The 24,211-nt window shown below is 34.0% G+C and overlaps 1 protein-coding gene across 14 annotated transcripts in view; it reads right to left on the reverse strand.

Annotated features, from left to right (window-relative positions):
- The window catches only part of MEF2C (myocyte enhancer factor 2C), a 133,482-nt gene that overhangs the window by 72,397 nt on the left and 36,874 nt on the right, over window positions 1-24,211 (reverse strand). For all 14 annotated transcript variants that reach the window (XM_031058919.1, XM_031058921.1, XM_031058918.1 and 11 more), the window contains one exon: window positions 3,771-3,968. In XM_031058919.1, the coding sequence (XP_030914779.1) occupies window positions 3,771-3,824 (54 nt within the window). In that variant the 5' untranslated portion in view covers window positions 3,825-3,968. The remainder of the gene's footprint in view (window positions 1-3,770; window positions 3,969-24,211) is intronic.

A 24,211-nucleotide genomic window follows, 5' to 3' on the forward strand; every position in this document is an offset into this window, starting at 1 on the left:
TTCTCTGAAACCTTTCCAACCAAAGAAAATCCATGGTCATTCATAGTGTCAAACATTAGCGCCATCTTTGTCACCATAAAGTATCCATGAGGATTAGAAAAATATAGCCAACTTGCAGCTCACAAGAAACATCATTAAATTAATGGTTTCTGCCAGTTAAAGTCCTGAATTCTGCACTCATTAAAGTCTCTCAGTAACGTGAGAACTCTTAAGCAGGCCAGGGTAAAAGGACTGGCCTCTAATGAGTTAATTGAAGCACTTTCCCTTTAATTTATCCCAAAAAGTCAAAGCTTAAAATAGTTTCTGGAAAAGCACAGATTGTATCCTCAAAGTGTGCATGTCTGTGATATTTGCAGCCAGAAATATGACTCTGGGTAGTTTGAAATGACTTTTATTACCAGTATGGTCACTAAAGTGCACAAATCCAATGAACTAGACTTGCTCAGAAGAAATTCTCTTGAAGGGAGATCACCTCTATTTTTGTCCTTCCCAATCCACTCATACCAGCACTTTGAAGAGTAGGGGAGTCTTCTACTATAGCAGATAGTAGTGTGGAAGAAAGCAGCTTTTTCACAGAGAGAACAAGTACATCATTCAATGGCTGACATAAAGGAGGCTGGGAAATTGAGTGGAAAATCAAGGACAAGAATTTTGCTCCCTGGACCCTGCAGCAACTTGAACCATTTTACAAATATTCTAATTTCCAAATAGATTCACCTTTGCATCAGGAGAGGAGACAGAATAATAAAATTACTGCTATAGCTCCTTATTTGATACATATTCCACGTATTTTTACCAGCATGTGCTGTACTGCAGAGGATTTATGTGCTTGAGAATAGCTGAGGATGCATCATCCAGGTATATCATATATAAGATATCTTGTATTGTGAAACCATGCTGTGTTTGAATGTAAGCAACAAACAATAAGACAGTTTCTAGCCAAGAGACTTGATGCCGTTCTTGCAAATGTTTTTTGGTGAGGGAGAAAGAAAATATTTCCAACTGTAAATGGAGCTACAAATAGGCTTTGTGGAACTGTGCTTGAGCTGGTATCTTAGCTTCACTAATCAAAAAATTTTAACCAATTTTTTCTGGTGCAACATTTTAATATTTTTTTTTAAAATATATTTATGCAATCAAATAAGAAGAGAAAATAGGAATAGAAGAATGTTCATAGTTTAAGATTACTGGAAATATGCAAGTACGGAAACAAATAAACTGATGCTGCTATGCTAAAGCAGCAATACATTAATATTGCTATGCTAAAGCAGCAATATTTTAAGAACCAGTGAGGTTTATGCAAGAGTACATCTCATATAAATGGTTAAAACAGTCAGCTATTATTAAAAATCCAGTTGTACTTAATCACATATATATTATTAAAATTAAAAAGCCTAATCCCACAGTCCAATGAAATGATGAAAATCTTTTCATTTGGTTCATTGAGCTTTAAATCAGGGCACTAAATGCAAGATAAAGTCAGTAGAAATTCTTTTAAAATTATCATTAATATATTAGTAGAAATAAGATGCAGAATCAAGACAATTTTACAATATGGAAAGTAAAATAATGTAAATCTACCTCCAGCCTCACAGTGGCTAAGATACATTAGCCAATATTGAATTGGGATTGTTCAGCCAGGAAAAGAGAAGACTGGAACTAAACTACAGCTTTCCAGTACCTGAAGGGAGTCTACAAGAAAGAGGGAGAGCAACTTTTTACAAGGGCATGGAGTGACAGGACAGGGGGGAATGTATTCAAGCTGACAGAGAGTAGGTTTAGATGGTTTAGATTAGATATTAGGAAAAAATTCTTTACTGTGGGGGTGGTGAAGCACACATACAGGTTGACAACAGAAAATAAGGCTGCCCTGTTCCTTAGAAGTGTATGAGGTCAGGCTTTGAGCAACCTGGTCTTTTGGAAGGAGCCTCTGCTCATGGCAGTGGAGTTGGAAATATGTTTCTTCCAATCCAAACCATTCTGTGATTCTATGAGTCTAAGAAATGCTAGTGAAACAAACACTTCCTGCACTACAGTTGTTAGTATTCTAGTGTTACAGTTCTATTCATAATTATTAGTTCCAAAACTGATTCTGTAATCCTTGAAACTCTACTATGAATAATTTGAAGATTAGCTGTCTCCTTTTTTTAAAAGTATATCTAACCATTTAAAAATGGTTTTTTTACAAAAGTGGGGCTAAAATCTCTGTGAATACTATATTTGAGCAAGCAAGTTGAGATTGAAACTGTTGTATGAACTAATGTTGTGAATGGTAAAATTTTGTGGTATCATTGACAAAATCATTCAGGTTCCCTTCAAAAAGAAGCCATTATAGCATGGGCAAGTTTCAAACAACTACTGACTTAATATTTATAATAAATTAAATTCAATATTTAACATCCAATTTTAACTCCATGCTATAAGACAATTAAAATAAATACGACTACATTTATATATTGTTAGAATGATTGCTTTTTACCTGTCTTACCAAAGCAGGCAACTTTTAGGGAAAACAGTAAATGCATCCATCATAAGGAACATTTTGCTGTTACGCATGATTTTCTGCCATAGAGATCACAAGTTACTACTAACACTACATTTTTTAAAAATTCTTTTAAGGACTATAATTTGTTGTTATGCTTAGGCTGAGTTTTTTAAGGCTTTATAAAATCCTCCAAGACTAACAGATTGTTAAAAAATCCCTAAATATATGAAGAAATTTATAGATTTATAGATCAAATTAGTAGTACTACTATATTAATAGTAACTCAGTATCAAGTTCTTAAAAATCAGCTACTGAAGATTATTCCTAAATTGCAGCCAGGGGCAGGAAGAACACTAAACACAGTATTAAATAATTATGTGGAGAGATTTTCGCAGTTGTGGTTCTCCAGATTCAACAAAACATCCCCATCCATTCATTTTCATCAAATGTAAACAGCAGCAATTTTCACCAATATTATTTGAAAATATCTGTTACTGAATTTTATTTTTGTGACCACAGGGAAGAAAATTTCCTAATTCCTAAATGATCATATTTCAACTAGCAGAGATAGTGTTGATAATATGTGACAGCTCCCTAACCATTTTATTTAAAGCAGAGCTAAAAATTAGTTAATCTGTCCTATTGGACCTATTTAGCCTTAGCTAAATAGTGATGGTCACTTGGTTTTATGACTACAACATGCTTGTATTATTGTATGTAGATTTTAGAATGTGTTAGGCTACTCAAATTCTTAAAATTCAGACAGGAAAAGAGGAAACTTTTTTATGAAGTAGTATCTTCATAAAATTTTTATGTGAAGGAGGTAAAAATAAAGACACTGCAATGGTGAAGGAGCACCTTAACCTTCAAGAATTGGGATGTCTGAATTTAAATGAGTGCTCATAGTATAATAACTCATATTGAACACAGTTCAAAAAATATAGTACTAAAAGCCTGTGTCCTGTAGCAACTCACAGGTGTGCTTAACCATATATATTCCAGACTGAACTCAAAGCAAGTAGAGCACACACAGCAGTCTTTATAAAATAAAGTCTTCAAATAATAACTTCCTAACTGTGCATGTTACTGAACTTGAAAACACTGTGTGTGAGGTTTCAGGCTGTTTACAAAAGTATTTTTTCTTTGATAGTCTAACATACATTGTGTATATATATATGTCGGGATATGCATAGGTACACAGACTTATCAACTTTTTAATCACCTTAATAATAAGTTACCTTATAAATATAGTATGATGCTTAAGTCAGGTATTTTTCCAACTCACCTGTCTGTTACGTTCATCCATAATCCTTGTAATCTGAATCTTTTTTCTCCCCATAGTCCCCGTTTTTTTTTCTCTCCTTCTTCCTTAAAATTACGTATTTTTCCCTTCTCTTTTATTCCTCTTTCCTGTTTCCTCAAAACAAACCTCCTTCTTCAGCACTTGCACCACTCAGTTCACAGTCCCCTGCATTCGTTCCTGCTAAACACAGAAAGAAAATCAAATGTTACCATGAAATTGATAACCAGGAGAAAGTTATTACATGGAGCTGGCCAAGCATCCTCATTATGATTTAGTGTACAAGTAAATTTGAATTAAAATTTACTGCACCTATAAAACAAGTAATCAACAGAAGAAAAAAAATATTCAAAGGCTTATTTCTATGAAAGAAAACACCAAATACAAATATATCAAGAAATAAAGAAAAAGATTGAAGTACAAGTAGTGAAATTTTAATGGAATTAATGTCTCTAATTTTAAATATCACTCACAGATCTAATATGAAAAATTACCTAAGTCAGAGAGTTAATAAACTATTCTGTATCTATGTATGCTAAGCAGGCCAGCTAATTTATTTGTGAAGGGAAAACAATGTTGTACTTTGACAGCAGAGGTGATAATTTCCCTCATTATGCAAATACAATGGACATTTAGTTAAGTGTTACTTGATATATGAGTTGCCAGCTACCTTAAACCCAAAGTTCCTAGCTTTATTCTTTAAGAATATAAATTAGTGAAAGTATTACTGAAGATATTTCACATATTATAATATGTGAAAAAACATTAGTGCCCTTTTCTGTCATTTCATTTTAGTGTAAATTCTAAAATTCTAAAATCCTGGAAACACATGTTTTCTTATAAAAACAGAACAATAGAGGCAGATGAAGAATGTTTTGAAAAATATTTTCACTGTTTTAGTAATGCATGAGCTTTACAATATTGCCTCTGTCACAGAGCCAAGGAGAGAAATGTCCAGTATATAAAAATACACAATGCAGGAAACATATTTCACAAAATGTTATAGACCACATAATTAATTTATATAATATCCAAAGTATTTTAACAATAAAATAATTTTATTTAATAATAAAAGAATCTATAGAAATAGTTAAAAATACAAAAATTATTTTGTCTTGTATAAGGTAAAAACCACAAGTTTTTCTGCTTTATAATCTCAGTTTACCATATTAGTATATTTTTATATGTTTTAAGTGAACAGCACAAAAGTTTTTGAAACACAGAATAGGAAAAGGAAATCTGAACAATATGAATTTAAATGTTCTTTTGAAGTGCAGTAAAAATATGGCCTTGGAATTAAAAAAAAAAGTAATTTTAAAACACAGCCTGGCATTTCCTCATTTATTCTAAACTTACAGTATCTCAGCCAACCTGATAAATTCTCACAAAGTATTGCATAACACTAAGCTGATATCCTGGTCATTTAATCCATTATTTGGCTCTGATTCAAAGCTACTGAGGTAGAAAAGTTAGATCTCACTCCTTCTGATGTTCAATTCTCTTTTGATTTTCTTAGCATACATTAAACTTTAGGTTGTTCAAGTGTTCTATCACTCTAAAGAAAAAAATTAACAAATAAGCAGTCAGTCTGAGTTTTCTAGCTAGCCACTATGGTGTAATTAATCTGTTGGGCAAAACAGATCTTCAAGTATACTTATTATATTTCTATGCATTAATGTCTTTTTTATATTATTTTCTGGGCATATTTGTATATTATTACCAAAATACAGAACACAGAACGTGGAATAATTCATATTGCAACTATAAGAAAATATAGTCTGCAAAAATTCTTGGCTTCTTTTTATATTTGAAAACAATAGCTACTCACTGCTTAAATAGATACAATGGTTGTTGATCATATTTGCAGCAACAACAAAAAAAGAAGGCAAAAAACTTGAAATAAACTTATTTTGCAAATGTATTTTTTAAAGCTTCTTTTCCAAACAAAGCTAGGCAGTCCTATCTGATTTTCAGTGTTGACAAACAAACCCAGTCTATTTTTAGAAACAGTTTTTACATTTCCTTGGTTTGGGCTTCTTTCCTGTTTTTCCTATAGTCTTACCTCCAACACAAAGCACAAATTAGAATGGTGTTTCCCATGCACATTTGGAAGTCAAAGAGTCTAACTGTCTTTCTCAGCAGAAGCAAGACATCCTCTAATCCACAGCAAGGGCATATGGAATAACTTCCTTTTCTTTCATTCATCTGAGGCCAGTGGTGCTATTGGTTTACAGCACTGTCTGCCTAAGCTATTCACTGCAGTTTGGAAGGTCAGGATGGGCAGATTAGAGCAGTTGTGGCTGGTTAGTGAAGATGAGCTGCTCTGCAGAACAAGATACTTAGTGAGTTCAGAAAAAAAATCACTTAATATGGAGAAAACTCTGTCAGGAAGGATAAAAATCACAGCAGAAGAGCAGTATGTTGAGTTCCTCCCAAAGAGCAGAAGAGCAGTATGTTGAGTTCTACATTTAAGAACAGTCTTTAAACAACAACAGCTTTTACAGACAGTTTAAACTCAGAACATTAAAATTCCTGTGATCTACACAAATTTATTTTCAAGTAATTCATGCAAGACTTGATAAGCAGAATTTTGTATAAAACCTATAGTTAGGTCATCTGTATGAAACATATAATTTGCAAAGAAACATAAATTTGCTTCAATGGGCAGTGAGTTGGATTAAAAAAAAAATCTTTCTTCCTATATGTCCTAGTTTGCTTTTTGCTTACTAGTCCAATTTTAAATAAAAGGCTTTCAATTTTTCTACTAATTTCGTTTTAGAACCACCCCCCCACACACCTATCAACACATAGTCTTTCAAGTGCTATTCTTACTATCCAAGGATTGCAGTATTAAGCATTTAAAGTTCATTATTACAGTAATAAGCAAGTATTTAAAGTCCCTGTTAACTGGTAAATTGTTATTTTACTAACGCTAATAAAGCACATTGACTAGAAAAGTTGAATGTACTACAAAAATGAAATAGTACTGCAGGCCTCAATCATCCAAATGAAATTAAAAAGGAGCTTTATTGAAGTAGCTCCACATAAAACTTCCAGCTTAATAATACAATCACGTGCAAACAAATTACATTTGAAGAAACATGGAGTTAAATGTTATTTTGTTATAATTTTCTGCCTTTGTTTTGTAAAGCCAAGTAGTTAAAAAAAATCAAAACCAAAACAAACTAGACTGCTTTAAAAAAGAGGAACTTTATTTTTGGCGGTCTTCTATTCATTATATGATTTGGCAAAAGGCAGTGGTAGCTGACAGAAGATTGATCTGAGCCTCGAGAAGGGAAAAGAGCTAAAGGAAAAATGTAGTAAATCGCTTGACCAGTACTGTCTCTCTTTTGAACACTGACACACAGACATATGCACACACATAGACACACATGCACACCCACTATCCCTTCTCTGCAACACAGAAGAATCTTGACAGAATGGCAGGAAGCACGCACAAAGCAGTCAGGGAAGGATATTATGTCAGCAACCACAAACAATAAAAGGTGTAAAGGTGCTTCCTTCCCTAAACTGTTCCAGAAGTGCAAAATGGGAACCAAAACTGTCCACTTCCTTCTCCGAGCAAAACAGTCTGAATTTGCTCTGCTGCAACACCCCAGACAGAGAATCCTTTGAGCAGTTACACCAGGAGAAATAAGTAGTATCAAAACAAGACAGTAAAAATATTTTATTTATAAACAAAAGAAAGAAGGCAGTCAGAGAAAAAACAAGTTAAAATGTGCTAGAGTTTGTAACATTTTCATGGTTGCTTTACAAAAGTAACAAGCTTGTCATAACGACATCCTTGTTCCATTAAGCAGCTTACATTCTGAGTTTAATAATTAGGTTAAAACTGAAGAACAAAATAATTTTTTCTTTATTATACTATATAAGGAATTAAAGAAAAAAGTGCTGTTCCCTTTCCCCTACCATTCTTATCTTGATATATAAAAGTAACTTAAAAGGTCTATGAAATCTTTTTATGCAAACCCGTTTTCTCAAACAGGTTTGAATCTGTGTCTAAAAATGTGAATGTACTGAGTAGGAATACATCATCTACTTTTCGGATGAAAACTTAGCTGCAAAAATGTAACCATGAGTATTGACAATGAGGGACGCATATTAAGATAAAATGGTCATTCAAATGGTTTCTCTAAAATCCTGACTATGTTCTACACACCTACAAAGACAGCTACACAATGAAGAAACAGCTGGGCATACTGTGTCAATTGAAGACAGCACTCACTGTCACCTTGAGTTGGGTATAGTTTAAAGAAATGCAGAGAAGGGTGAAAATAATTATCTGTCATGTTATCTGACTGAAATCAGCTGACATTAAAGATAGAAGTGCTTCTTTACATTTACGTGGTGGTTTGTTTGCATGGTCATAACAAAGGACAGAGTTTGGGCCATTGACAGAAGGTTGTGATAAAATTACGTATGTCATCACCATGGCAATATACCAGTAAAGCAGCAATGTTACGATCTACAGCATGTTTCTCCAGGCAGAAAGCCATGTAAAAATGAATTGGAGTCTTCTTAAGCTTTCAAACATCTGTCCACAACATTCTGATCTAGAAATAAAACATAACCTACACTTTGGTGTTTTGATCTTAAGGGCAGGCTACCATACAAAAAGGTTGAAAGGGAGTAATTTTAATTGACTGAATTTAACTCTCAGGAGATCATGCATTTGGCTACAGGAAATATAAAACAAACAGTTAAGCCATAGCAGAAAAATTATAATAGGTGGAAGTACTAGAGACTACTAGAGAGACGGTATGTCAAACCAAAAAATCTGTAAATAAAGAAAATATTTGTAATCTGTAACTACCAAGGCTTATTATATTATCAGCTATTTAACCTGACTTCTAAGTTATGGAATAAGCAAAATGTTCATAAAGTAGCAAACGATAAAATCATTCCCAATATGTAAACTGCTATTTAGAATTTTAAGAGAAAACTTAAATATTTGGTTTGAATTCATATTTCAATATTTTTTCTACTGCTTTTGAAATCATCCGCTGGACTCATAAGATTATTTCTACTGATAGTCCATTTATTTATTTGTTTTTGTATAAAGGATAGTAAAATGTGTATATTTTAAATCTGAACTTCTAGAACTGTACTTTATTTGCTTGTTTACATTTCAACATACTCCTAGTATAATGACAATAAGACAATGAATTGCAGAAATTTCCTTTCTTGCAGCTAATCAATCAGTTGGCTTAATCAATATTGTTATTTTCTATGCCTTGGAACAGCCATGAGAATGTTTTGCAATGTGATTGATTTTTTAAAATTTGGAATTAAGCACTTCTGAAGACACATTGTAAGAATGCTTCAGACAACTGTGGCCCATGTAGCTTAAATACAATACCAAGTTATCTCACAGTGCCAGAACTTGTGCATCATGGGTGGAAGAGTTTCTTGTTTTGCAAAGTTCCCCTGAAAAATTTTTTGGGGCAAACTAAACATCACTGCCAAAATAGCAGAGAAGATTCCTACCAACTTCCTAACAACAGCTGTATTTCACTGTACTATACACCCTGCTTTTCAAGAGACTGATATCCAGACACAGAATATCTTGTCTGTAGCCGCCTCTCTATTTAAGCCAATCCATGCCTGTATGAAAGAATAAGAGTGACTTTAGCTTATCTTTCACAATACGTGCTGACAGACATCCATCCAATGCAGTGGTGGAAGATTTTATGAATGTTGCATGCATGCTATACCAAACCTGGCCATGCTGATAAAGAACCATGACAAAAGATCAAAATACTTCCATGTGATTGTGGAATTTGCTGCAGATGATGAGTCATTCCTTGCAGCAGTGGACCACAAGAAGCAACCACCACATGAAAACTAGCTGCCTGGACTCCAGTAGATACGTGCCTGCTATTTTTGAGGAAGAAAGGAAGACCTGGCTAATTTACAATGTTTCTGAAGATGGCTAAAATGAAGAGGAGTATTGGATTTCTAAAGCAAATATAGCAGACACTAATTAGATTTTAAGGAAAATAATTAAGTGAAATGTTGGTATAAAATATATACCTGTGAAGAGTCATTTTTAAAACTACACTAATTATTTGGTGGCATTTCCATGTGTACCCATCACCCAAACGACAAAAATTGAAGTAAATAGTTTGAAGAAAAAGTTTATATGTTTATGATTAAGTCCCTGATGTACCCTTAGCAGCTAGACAGACATAATGGCAGTCTGACCAACATATAGGGAATAAGATCCATAAGGTGCTTCAGACTGGTCAAGCATAACAGTTTATTCAATTGGACACACTAACAATAAAAGGGGGAAAAAATAAAGGATTGAAAACTGAATTACCTAGTTGGTCTGAAATGGAGACTGTGGCTAGGAATGGGAACCTGACTGAAATTGGAGTAGGGAAATTGGACCACTAGAAATTCAACTAGGAGTCTTGACAGTTTTGAGCTAATAATTTGATTGGATTGCATTATAGTTACTAGATGCACAAAGAATGTAATGAAAGGTGTTTTACAAATTCAGTCTGTCATTTACTGAGCTAAAGAAGAGAAAGCACTTCAGTGGTCAACAGGGTAAGACTTAGCACTTTGTGAGTTGAAAAGGTCTTGGACCTACCCTGATTTGGGTCTGCTTGTATTGACAGATGTATTATATACCAGGTAAAACACTAGTGCTATAGTTTGGGAGCAGTCTTAAACACAAACAACTGGAAAGTGTTGGCTTATTACAGGAAAATGTAAGATCTCTAGTGTTAAGTTATTGCATCACCTGAAAGCAGTCTCTGACTGTGGTTAGATCTAGATTTACAGATTTTTTTACTAATGTTTGCATGTGAAGGAGTCTGTGGAATTTAAATCCCCAAAACAGCTTTTCAAATCAACAATTATTCCAATAATACCTGGGTATTATTGGAAAAAAATATAAAATACAGTATCAAATCATAGTCTGAACTTGGGTACAGGTGCTTAGTGATGCCAGCATGAGTGACGGGCAATCTGAGATTTCCTGTATTGAAGGAACTATGGATTAATTCTAAAAAGGATTATTTCATAACAGATTTTTGATTACTTTCTGCTTATAATTTGCTGAATGCTGGGAAGCTTGGTACATGTACTTAGACAGTGTTTGTCTAAACTATGGTCAATGACGAGTCTAGATGCAATAGGTGAAATGGATGGAGAAGACAATTAAATTTTGGATAAAATGGATGGAATTGTCAAGATCTACATGAGCTTTGTCTCCTTTGTCTTCACCCAACAAGCTCCAGAGAAATTTTATACGCCCTGACCCAGAATCCTCTTCTCACCCAAAGAATTCTCTGAAATTCTGCAAAGGAGTCCTCCTCTTTCTCACTGTAATCAAGTGTATCTATAGTTTAACAACATAACTGAGTTCTGCTATTCCAGGTTTGTGTTGCACTACCATTTCATCTCTGTGAAGAGGAACAAAGGCTTGGATTGCAGAGACCTCATAATCATATTTTGAAAAGGAATGTCTTACACATTTGCAAATGAATCATTTCAGGAAGTTTTTAGAGAAAAGAGAAATCTTTTAGAAACAGTATTTTTGTGGCATACATAAATGGAACAAACTGTAATAAGAACCCGAAGTGTCTTTAAATTACCAAGCAAATGAATGACTGAGCACTGTAATTGGTTCAAAGACTAAGCTGAAAATTAGGAAGGATCATCTAAAGAGGTAGAACAGGGGAAAAAGCTGTGGATGAAAATGACATAAAACTGGGAAAATGAATGTAGAAACTAAGAGGAAAAAGCCCTGAGAATAAGTTCCTAATTATATGAAAAACTTCTAACAGAACAGACTCTATGGAAACATTGTTAAGGAGTTAATGAAAGGAATATCTTCCAACATAATTAAAGTAAGTGAGAAAAATTGCTTAGTTAAAGCTTGAGTGAAAGTAAAAATGTTTCAGATTTATGATGGGAAATATCTTGATGGGAAAACTGTATAAATATGTTGGGGGGGCATAAGAGTATTAAGGAAATATTTGAGTCACTTATCAGTTTGCCTGCCCTAGTGGCAACAACCTTTATAATACCTTGAATTTGGCTAGCTACTCAAGCCAAAGATGAGCAATGACTCTTAAGCATATCCCTTAACATGGTTCAGCTTCCTACCAGAGAAATGAAGTAATTAAACATAAAATGTATTCACATGTCCTGAGCCACTGAAATTCCACAAAATCTGTACAAACCATTGGTGTCCCATGAAATCTCTGTATGCCAAACTCTCAAGATATTTGATAGCATTTTGCTGTATGATAACACCTACTCAGGCTTGAAAATTTTCATTATAATACTTTAGATATTTTAAAATTTATTTTTCACTATTAGATCTTGTATGATGCAACCAGCCACCCAAGTTCATCACTGACTCTCCAGAGATGGAAGGAGTCTCAGACAGACATGACTTTAAATGTAGAGAATATTACTGATTTCTATATTACTAGTTTCTATTTCTGCTCCTTTTAGCTCATAACAACATGATAAGAGATCCACCACTACTACTGAAAAAAGAAGTCAGATAAATGTTGTAAGCAGATTTAGTACTGAATGTAGACTAGCAATTTTGGAAAAAAACAATTACCTTTATGTTGTATGATTATTTGGATCCTCAGTGTACCCCAAAATGATCCTTTATTTCCAGCTATAGAAGCTGGAAAATGAGATATATTATTTCTGTCTAGAAATAATCTGTCTGTGGTGTTAGACCATTTCAACTAAAACTAAACTACCACAGAAACAAAAAGTTGGCTTTCTTGTAACATAAACCAAAATGCATAACTCATGTTTAATTACCTTTATTAGATTTTTAATGCAACTTCAGATCAGTATACCCTCCATCTGGTAATTTCTTTTTTAAAGAGGAATGATTAGACACAAAGATATTCTGATTTACTTTTGTGTAAACTCAGTTCTAGAAACACTTTTTTTTTGCTTTAATTCCTGACCTTTCTAGAAATGTCAAGAATTAAATATAGTTCTTCTGAAAACTTAGACTGCACACCATTGTGGAGAGCTGCTAAGCTGGTAACAGTTCCTTCTTTTTGTATGAATGGTAATATGATAGATATGAGTATAAAAACTATGAGACTCCCTGAATGCAACTGCTTGCCCAGAGACACACAGCTGCAGGCTTAAAATGAGGAGAAGGAAGAAGAAGTGCGGGAAAAAAGCAAGGGAAATATATCAATCTTCCCAATGACCATGACAATTCAAAATTCTTCCAGTCCCACACAGATGCTTTTTTTTTTCCCCAAGGACAAAAGGAAATGAAATGTATGTCAGGTACATAATAAGGCTAATAATAAAAAAAGAAACAAACCTCACACCTACATTTCACTGCAGAGAAGTGAGGAACTACCTCTGAAATATGAATACCTGAAATATGTGTCCTTTCTAATGGCAAAGCTCATAAATTAGGACAGGCTGCTGCTGTTAAACATACAAAATACAGACAAATTACATAGAAACACGTGAATTCAGAATGGATTTGCTCTGAAAGAGGGGAAGACAAGTACAGTGGCAGTATAGCAACAAAGCACTTACAATTACAAAGAATTTACAAGCCATTTGATAGGAAATTAACCTTGCACATATATTGCCTTGTGCCTCATGTCTGCAATTCTGCATGTCCAGGATAAAGCATCTGTTGAAGAAATTGAAGGTTCTGACTACAGGGAAATAATGTGTGGCCAGTATGTGGCCATATCTGTTAGCATTAGCCCATCATACATTATTGGCTGAAGCTATTTGCTTTCTATCTCCTGGCTGCATCTTGACAAGAAGGATCTCTCCATGCTAGAAGATACAAACTGGATTCCCGGTGGTTTGGAACTAGGAAAATGCATTAACAGATGCAACTGCTTATAAGAAAGGAAAGATAGCATGGAATTTTCTGTGTAAAAAAGGTAAAAAAATACCTCACAGGAGAAAAAAATTTGTCTGAAATAACTGGCTTAAAAATCTATTGAGGAAGAAATTTTCTGTTGTTCTAGCTTAGTGGGATATTCTACAAATTTTATTTTGTCCTTAATGGTTAAAATCAGACAAACATTAGATATATTTCTGTTAACAAAATTCGCATGAAAATAGAGAAAGAGAGAAACCTAGGATATACAACACACTGAGGAGTTATCCTGTGATATGATAAAGATATAAAAGAGCTGCAACTTTGTATCTGCATTACTTGCAAAGACATACATAGCCTCATCTAATAAAGTGTGCTTCTCAACCACATCATAGTTTATATTTAGTGTTTGAAAACTGTTCTAGGTAGCTAATTCATACTTTCCACATGAGGATTTGATCTTCTAATTTTTCACAGAATTGGAGTATAACAGCTCTCACCTCAAGACTTGTGAAAGAAAAAATTTCTACCAAAAGGGTTACTGTTTACCAGAGTACACCTGCTGCTCTCTGTAACTACTAAAACCACAAGTGAGTATCATATCCTGCATACAGAACCTCAGCTATAACCTCTCCACTAGCACATGCAGCTGGATTTATTTATTTCTTGCTTGTATACAATGCACTGCATTTGGCAATAGCCAATGCAAAAAGTCAACACCCTTGACAAATATCAGAAAACAGACATAAAATATTCTTAATTTGCAGAAGGAAAATACAGTGGAATTTGCTTGATAGTCTCCATTCTACCTTCAGTGAGTATTTTTTTTGTCTAATAGGATCACTGGCAGCATGGCTCATCTTACAATCATCCTAAAAGCATGCTGGAAAAGCAAAACCATAATCAATACAAAGATACATTAGCTAAATCTTATAGTGGCTATGGAGGTACATTATGCTTTCTCAGAAATGGCACTTTTTGAGTTCTATTGATATATAAGATGGTTTCTGATAAAATATATCCTTAGAAACACGCAGCTGTGGCAAAAGTAGCAGTCAGCATAATTCAAAGAATTGGATTCAGTGTTGGGATGTAAACATGTGTGAGATCTGCTCCCTTTTCTGTCAAAAATATTTCATGTCACTTTCATTTTTAGTCAGTTTCTCTGCTGGAAATCTGGGGATAAGGAACATGTGGATTTACTCATGCAAATGTTTTGAGAACAAAGGACAGTGAATATTTACTGTGCAATAGAGACATTCTAAGGGCTATACTTCTCATCCGGCATAATCAATGAGTATGAAACAAATAAAGAATATTTAAAAATATATTAAAGCAATGTTGAAGGCCAAAATTATGACCATAAATATATTGATGCCTATATTTAAAACCACTAATTTCAGAAAGTTACAGTTACCTTGCATACCTAACACATTATATATGCACATATATGTTGTCGAAGCTCTATCATCCTTTATGCTAATCTGTATCTTCTTGAAATAAAGATATTTGACAGTAGTGTCATATAAGGTCCACCACGGTATACAGCAGATACATCAGTTTCCTGTTTCCTTCTCTGTTTTACAGCATCCTAATCAGCCTAATTAAAGCTTAGTTCATTTGAAATCTCGGGTGGCAATTTGTTTTACTCTATCCCACTGTGGTCTTTTTATAAAGAGAATTAAATTTGATCTTCTGACAGCAATTATTAAATGATCCCAACTGGCCCCAATTAAGACACATGGCTCACAGGCCTCAAAATCCAATAAAGTGCCAATCCCTGTCTTTCACATGTATATCTCCCTTTACCTTGTTTTATTTTCTTAAAGCCAACTAAGCTCATGTTAATAAGCACAACTGAACATCATTTGTAGATTATTTCAAGATAAAATGCATCACTTTACTTCCACCAACATTCTGAAGTAGGGACAACACATTCAGAATTATCATTTTGAGACCTCTCTCTCCACCTGTCTTTAATGATCTTCACTGTGCTGCATATGACCTACATATCCTCCCTTGTAAAATACTGCTGACAACAAGCGGTGACTAGAGAAACATATTAAATATCCATGGTCTGAGTTCTACACTTACAATTCTCCTTATAGTAATGCATCTCTTCTGTAGGCATTTCCACTTGATTGTCACCTCTTCACTGCAGAAATTCAAAGAAATATGATGTTCATGTAAATTCTGAGGTTAACCTTTTTTATCTCTAATTTCTGATCTAATTTTTCCACACATGTGCAGTGATAATCTGTGAAGAAATATTCCCATGATTTTACATAAAGGCAGGTAGCCCCAGGATTTGGAACTCATTGATTGTGTGGTACTCCAGGGAAATAGCTGAATTAAAACCACCGTCATGAGACTGAAGTAGCTTCCATACACATCTGGTTCTTGTTCTAAACTCTAACACCTGCTTGGAAATTTAACCTCCATCATTTCTCTGAAGAACAAATAGGACAGATTGATCTAATGCCATTTGGTTTAGGTCAAAGCTGAGCTGGGTAGTGTTCTGCTAAATTAATTGCAATGTAATTGATACTGTTTGACACAGTTTTATGACCAGGCTGTTCTCTCACTATTAAAATATATAAGATTGCATATTTCTGCACATTCACCCTAAGTACATCTTTGAGTAAATACAGCACACGTTTTTTGTCTCAGTATTTCCAATGAATTACTATATAAAATACAATAAGGTGTCCAAGTGCCATCAAAAGATTAGGTACTAAATAAAAAATGCGGCACTTCCATTGTGGTATTTTTTTGTCTGAATTTCCTTAATTTATGTACTGAACATATGTAAGCATGATTTTCTTTAATATAAAAAAGTTAGAAATACACTAACTTTCAGTGCAAAATTTTCTTCATGAACAGGAAAATGTACAAGTTTATGTAAAACATCCTTAGACATATCTCCTGTTGAGCTGGGAAATACACTTCGTTGGTTTTGGTAAAAATTAAAAAAGTTAAAGTGAGGCCAACCATTTCTCAAGTAAAATACTTTTCTTTTTCTTTTTTTTTTTTGACTTGCAAATATGACATTTAAGAATTAAAAAACATTGTCTCCAAAAAGCAGGCAGCATTTTTGCTTCTAGAAATGCTACATGACACCAGTAAATTTGCATGCAATAAAGCTGAGAGAGAATTTCTAATAAGACATTGAAATCTCTAAATATTAAAAAAAAATCAGTATATTGTTAATTACTTCTCATTGTATTCTAATAATCCCATACATGATATTTATTTTAGCTCATTTGCTAAAACCAGCAAATCCTGTGACAGATTTAGTGCAAAGAGCTGAAAATATCCTGCGGAAAAAAACTCAGTACAGAGATCAGATCAACCCAAATCCTGCCATTACTCAGCACTGCAGCTATGTACAGATGTTTGTAGTGGTTTAAGGAGCCAGTGGGGGCTGGAAACTCTACATACTCAACTAAAACATGATTGCAATTGAACCTCATCAAAGTAAGAGCTCATAATTTGTCACAGAAAACAGCCAATTAACATATGTTAGAAAAAAGCTCTCATAAAGATAATATATGATTAACGATCCAATGCAGCTGTCATAAATCAAGTCTGCATTTTAAAAAGAAGTATTAGCCTGGGTTTCTGGATGTTTACACTGACAATGGAGACTGTATTTTAAAAAAGCTGCAAAGAAGAAGCCCCTAGTAATAGTGTGTCTCCTGGTTTGGAGTTAGGAGTTCTGAGAGATCCAGCACTTTCTGCAGTTCTGGCTGTTCTGGTATAAATAGTTAAGAACTTTGTCAAAACACAATGACTATTTTGTTTTAGTGCTGTTTTAAAATGAAGACCTTCACTGTGAGTGAGGTGGTCTTCATTGATATACTTTGCTGTCAACACAATCCTCTGAAAACACAGCATCTCTTTATTGCTACTAAAAATACATTTTAAAGATATGCTGGTCCCAGGGCCAGCACTGTGATCCTGGCTATTCAAATGCATAGCCTGAGTGCAACTGCAACCCAGCTAGTTCTGTTATTTCATATTTACACAGCTGAAAATGAAATCTGAATGCTGCCTGCAACCATAATTTTCATAGAGAGAAGGATTTAAAGTAGTTTATGCACATATATGAATGGAAAGCATGTATATTCGCATATATGCTAACCCATTGCTTTATTAAGACAGAATACTGACTGCGATGCCTAATCTGAGCAATTATCTTTACTCCTCATATTTTGCACACCACTATTTTAATTCTTGAAACACTGCATAAATAAGCTGCTGTTTTTTCACAAAGCATTATTCATTTTTCTTCCTGTTATTATTTAGGATCCCATGTGGCAACCAGTAGACTCTGAAGTGACTTGAATTGTTGCTTTTTGGTATGTTTGTGCATATATGAGAGTGTGTTTGTCTTGACATGGTGTTCTAAAAGAAGTACTTCCTCTTTTCTGCTTAAAAGAGATCCTAAATACCCAAGGATTTGAAACTCACTAGTCTGGACTAATGTCTGACTCGACATTAGTCAATGTGTTTTTAAAAATGCTTAATTCCTACTCAGTTATACATGGTCAAAAATGGACAAATTTTAGTTGGTGCTAACAAAGAACAATATAATGGCAATAGTAAAAGTGAAGTGAAATGACATGTTTATTAAGATCCTTTTCTCACCTTTAAAGTCCTTCAAGGATTCAGAAATGCTGTTTCCACTAATCTTACAGGCTGGAGTTTCTGTCATCAGCACAAAGTTAACTATCTAAAACCAGAATTTGTTATACAGTTGTTATATTGACACTGAAGTGTCTGGTGACTGCAAAGCTGTGGATTCACAACCGCTGAATTGGCTAAGACTTTTGGATATGCTAAAACTTAAAATGCTGAGAGGTCAAAAAGAAAATCTAAGTGTTAAAAGCTACTCATGTGAGCAAGACTACTTCAAAAAGATCAAAAGCATTGATATTTCTGAGCCATTTGCGTAGACCACAAATGGGTAATATTGTCATTCCTCACTATGTTACATTATGATAAAAAAATAATAATTATGAATCACTGCTCCTTTTGACAAAACCTTGTGAATAATATTAGGGTTATGCTGTTTTTTTCCCCCTCAAGGGTTTGTTCATTGATTCCCAAGCAATCAGTAACATTTTTGATTAAGATCTCAGCTGAATATCCCAAGGCTTCTCTACTACTGAAAATTCATGACTTTTACTGTCCCCAATTAATGATAGTAAACTATGCAGCCTCAAGCAAAAGAGATTAATTTTAATTTTGCAATGAACAGAAAAAAAAAAAGACTGGACAAAATGCATTCAATATCTACTAAATTGTTATGTTTGTAACAGAAAATTCAGTTTTGGCTCTAGAGACAGTTTGAGGTGAGTAATAGTATTCAAAATGCAAAAGAGTACTTTACAAATGATACAATAAACAAGAATCAGATGAGAACTGTATATTTTTTCGTGTACTTTTTTAGAATAAAACCACATTTTGGATAAGACTTAAGGTTAGTATGTCTTCCTGATTATAAATCTGCTTTAAAATATTCTGCTAATGGTAAGAGCAGAATAATTGAAATAAGTTCTTAATTGTATGGAAATATTGTGTCAGAGGGATATCCTCAGTTGTAAACTTTAATTTCCTCTCTTTGTAGGTAATACAAATATAATTTCACAACTAGGTCACGCATAAATGACCAGTAAATATCAGTGCACTGCTATTATGAGCATATTTTCCAAGAAAATGTATCAAATTGTGATTTATTTATCACAATATCTCCAGGTAAGAAATCTCCAGCATTCTCTTTTCTACATCAGATATAACAAATTATGCATGATGGAATACTATAAGTACATTCTTTCTGCTATCTACCCGTGTTGTGCTGCAAAAGTGAAAACTGTCTGAGTCAGTAACAGCTTCTACTAAATGGAAATGTCAACAGCATGCCATAACTTAATTTAAGATGTTTTAAAAATTATTTCAAAATCAGAATGTTTGCAAACAGAGTTCATGAAAATAATATCCCACTTCCTGATTGCTTCTGTGCATATATAATTCTATTGGAATCTTTCTTTTGATTTTTACAAGCTAGACTTTGGAAAAAAGTTGATAAATACTGTATTAAATGCCCAAGACCACTTTGATGTCAAAGCTGCAGACTGTAAATGGCCTTAACCCACACATATCTATGGCATTATCCCATATAAATGAAAGAAAAATATGCTTGTGCTTCCCAGTCTCTCCAATAAGTCCACTGGTTGGCTCTGGAGAGGAGAGATGAGTTGCCATGATGTGAAAGGCTCTAAATCCTCACAGCTTACAGCAGTGTTACACAGTAATGAAGCATCACAAAAATTAAGCACAAAACATTCAAATAGGAATATTCATCATCATCATCCTCTTACTCTCCATGTGCTGTGTTAATACAAAAGTTCTATTCCTGTTACTTAGAGATGAACACTGAGAAATTAAATGGCTCCATTCTGCAATTTTGCATGAAACAACTATAAAATACTTTCAATGTGTTCGAGAATAAATTAGGAACTTTAACAATTACAGCTTTTGGTGTTAAAATTCCTAAATTTTAGAATGAAGCTACTGGGATACTTTGGATACCGTCCTGTAATTTTAATCATCCAACATTTTCCCATACCAACTCATGGATTTACTTTTCAACACTAGCACCCTGGGACAAGAACTAGCTGATTTATCTCCCATGTTAGAAGATCTTGTGGCTCAGTCGTCTTTTTTGCCTTGGCTCCAATAGATGGAAGCTAATATCTTGCTGTATTATAAATTTAGTGTGGTTTTGGGGCTGTTTTTTCAGGTTGAAGTCTTTACTTTCATATTTTTTTATTTGTTGTCCGTTATCTTTTGATGTTAGATTCCCAGATAATTTGTTCCAGTTCACAGCGCAGTTTCCTTAGATGAGAACCATGTGTTAGTAAGTCCGTACCTCCTTCTGAAACCTCTTGCAGGTATAAATAGAGAGTGTAGCCAATCTACATGAGTTTGTTTCTGGAAATCTTACTGCTGCATGATTCTGTAGAAATAACAACTGACAAGACATATGCAAGAATTTATGGTATGAATTCAGGTGTGCCTTGGCTGAAGGAATGACCCGTAGTTGTCATTCTTACTGTACTATACCTTGTCTGCTAAAAAAGCATGGAAACAACATGGCATTCTTTTTCAAATTTGGTTAAACCACTGCATCACCCATTTCTCTTCATCAGTCAAAAATGCACTGATCATGACGTACAGTGGCATGTCCATGGTAGGCTGGTTTTGGATGGATTTAAAGTACAAAGTTTTAAAACCACAGCTCACTCTGCTAAGCCTGGCTTATCTGATAAAAAAGTAAAAGAGCAGCAAGAACAGAGTCTGATGCTACCTGGAACAGACTGTAAGGATACTTTCAAAATTAAGCAGCCTTTGCATCTGCCACAGACAGAGCATATTCTGCATCAAGACAGATATGCATACAGGAGAGTAGTAATTGCTTGTTTCCTAAACCCCAAGCCAGAGTCATGCTCTGCTGCTATGTAAAATAGTGAGATTAGATGTTCATCTTTGTAAAACTTGTCAACTTAAATCAAAGGGGTGTCAAATGCTCTTAAACTGTATGGTGTATGGTCACCCCATGAATGAAAAAGACACTTCCTCAAGTTGCTACAGTCAAACCAGCATGTGCTGTGATCCTGTTGATTCTCACAAACTAATCAGGGTCAATCAGGGTCAGATTTATGTATCGCAAATTCTTGAGGACAGGGACAGTATCTTCCTATAAACTCCAACAGTACAAAGAATAACAGGTTAAATAATGGGCCTCCAGTCATAAGACTCCACACCTGTACTGGTAATAAAGACATTTCAACAGATGATATTTTAAGGTGCTATGCTAACAGAAAAGAATGTGTTACGAATGAATTACATCCAAGATCCTGATCACTGGGAATGTTAAAGATACCAAATTAATTCTATAATTATTTTCATATGCCTAACATCTTGGCCAAATTCCATCCTGGATCATTGTTCTGCCATACAAATTGTAATGCAGCTGAAGAAGAAACTCTTTGCTTTTTGGTTTAGATAGATTTCATAATATTTTGTCCTGTTTGAAGTATTAACACTTCACCATGGCTCTGCTTTCAGAATCAGGTGAACTAATGGTGCTCCTTGCTCATACTGTGTTTCAAGTAAGTTGTGTAGAGGCCCATTTCATATGTAATTAGAGAACTTTAATATTAATAGGAATTTCAACTTATCTGAAGTGAGCAAAGTGTTTCTCTTTTAGTTTTCCAGAAAAGTAACAAAGAAAAAAGATGCTTATAAGAACTTACTTTCAAATTAATGAAGATTAATGAAGCTATAAGCTTTTGAAATCCACCTCCCCCTGACAATTAAATTAATATCTACATACTGATAAAACTGATTACAGTATGGAGTTTTTGGAAATACCAACATATGGATGACTATAACAGCGCCATGAAAGAAAACAATGGATTAAACCTAAAGAAATGACAATACTTCATTCTTGAGCATTGTCTGAATAAACTTAAATTGTCTTTCCAAGGTTGAGTCTCCGTACAGTTTTGTCAAATACCAACAGTGATTTTGAGTAGATTTTTAATGGTTGATACTTCTTATGCCTGAAATATATAGCCTGTAATTAAACAAATTCGTCTTCCGTTTTCCAAGCTACAGGTGGCAGAATTCACTCATATAAAATAATTAATCATTACTTTTTGGATCCTGGTTTGCTGTCAAATCTGTATGAGAATGTAGTAATATATTTGCTTATATTTTTATTTAGTTTTCTCCCCAGATTTTGGCTGTCTTTCAAAAGAAATGTGTGAAACTTTCTACTTGACAGGGTCAAAATCATTTTGGATTACAGTAAGACCTAAAATTACATAGAAACAGTATATTTTGAGCCTGGTCTCACTGAAAGAAAAGTAAGTTGTGAAAAATATGGCACAACAAACTCAGTACATTAAGATAATTAGTAAGAAATTACATGTATTTTAGTCAATATCTATTGTGAGATTTATTTTTTTAATAAGAATTATAAATTCAAATCCTTTGTTAAGTTCACAATTAATATTAACATAAAATGTCACATTGGTTTTGACTACTGCTAGACTTTTTACGTTTTACTGCAGAAAGTAGACCCAGTGTTAAAGCTGTGGGGTTTGTAGCTGTATAGTAGGATTACATGTCATGCACATTATGAAAGCAAGATGTGTGAAGGGTAAATATGTGCATTGCATAGAAATAATGGCTCATCTCAACAGTGCTGCGCACCTGTTGGAGTGTGCAGCGACTTTTTATTTTTGTTTGTGGAATAATGATCAATAATTTGTTCTACATAATTTTTCTCTTCTGTCTGCTAGGAAATAATGAAAAAATTCTTAGTTTGCATTTTAGGAGTGACTGTGTAGTCTCTCTGAAAATCTGATAATACTGTAGTATAACATTTTGCTCTTGCTGTCTTCAGCTAGTCTAAGATTTTTAAAGATTAGCACAGCTCTTGAGAAAATGCATTCTACAACTAGAGTTAATTTTTAATCTCTTGCTGCTTATCAGAGATTTGATCTGATATTATGAAGTGGGTTGATACCTTGATCATATTACAGCTTGAAGTCTCTGTTCTGATTTTTTGCCTCCATACATATGTATCTTATTTCCCTTTTGAGGTCCTTAAAATATAAATACATTAGCTACATAAAATGAAAGAGAACGGGAAAACACTTTGAAAATGTGTAATAATGTTCCAATTCGGCATATATTTTAAGTACACTGGAGTTTAAATGAACATTACATGCAATGTCCTGAAGAGATAAAGCTTCCATTAAAATAAAAATTATAAAACTTTAAGAAATTGAACAGCTCTGATCTGTTCAATCATCTGACTTTTCTGGTGTATCTGAGTACATCTTAGTATCTGAAATCATGTCAATGCTTATGGCACTCCTTATTTTAACCTACCTTCTCTGGTTGTAGTAGTGCCTTTCCTTTGATAAAGGGGAAAACTTCATCATTTTAGTTCATCTTAAATAGACTAAAAATATGTCCCTGATGTCATGTTGTTAATACTAATGCAATATTAGTATTATTTAGATCACTAAGCAACACAATCTGAACATGTCAAAACTAATGACAGAAAAGGATTTCAGAAGTAACCATCCCTTATGCACTTCATCAAGTCCCAGCATACTACAATGAGGACTGAGATTGAACAAGAAACAGAATTTAAAGTCCTGGACAGATGCTAGTCCAAATACATTTATTCAAGATATGAAGAAAAAAGAAAATATGTATTTGTCTGTTAAAGGAATGGCTTTTTTGTGTCTAATATATTAGAGAAATTCTTAAAATTCATCCTCTCATAAAGACTGTTTGTGCAATGCTGCCAAGGTCAGGATCAGCCTGGGTTATCAGCCACAGACTGGTAAGTCCTAGACAAGCAAGATAAGCTGTCTTTTTCTCCTATCTGTACTGCCGTATAGCCAGTTTCTAACTGCACGCTGAACAGCAAGTAATTGAGTAACAGTTTCCCTCAAGTCTGTGA

Source organism: Geospiza fortis, unplaced genomic scaffold (genome assembly GCF_000277835.1).
Source record: "Geospiza fortis unplaced genomic scaffold, GeoFor_1.0 scaffold279, whole genome shotgun sequence".
NCBI lineage: Eukaryota > Metazoa > Chordata > Aves > Passeriformes > Thraupidae > Geospiza > Geospiza fortis.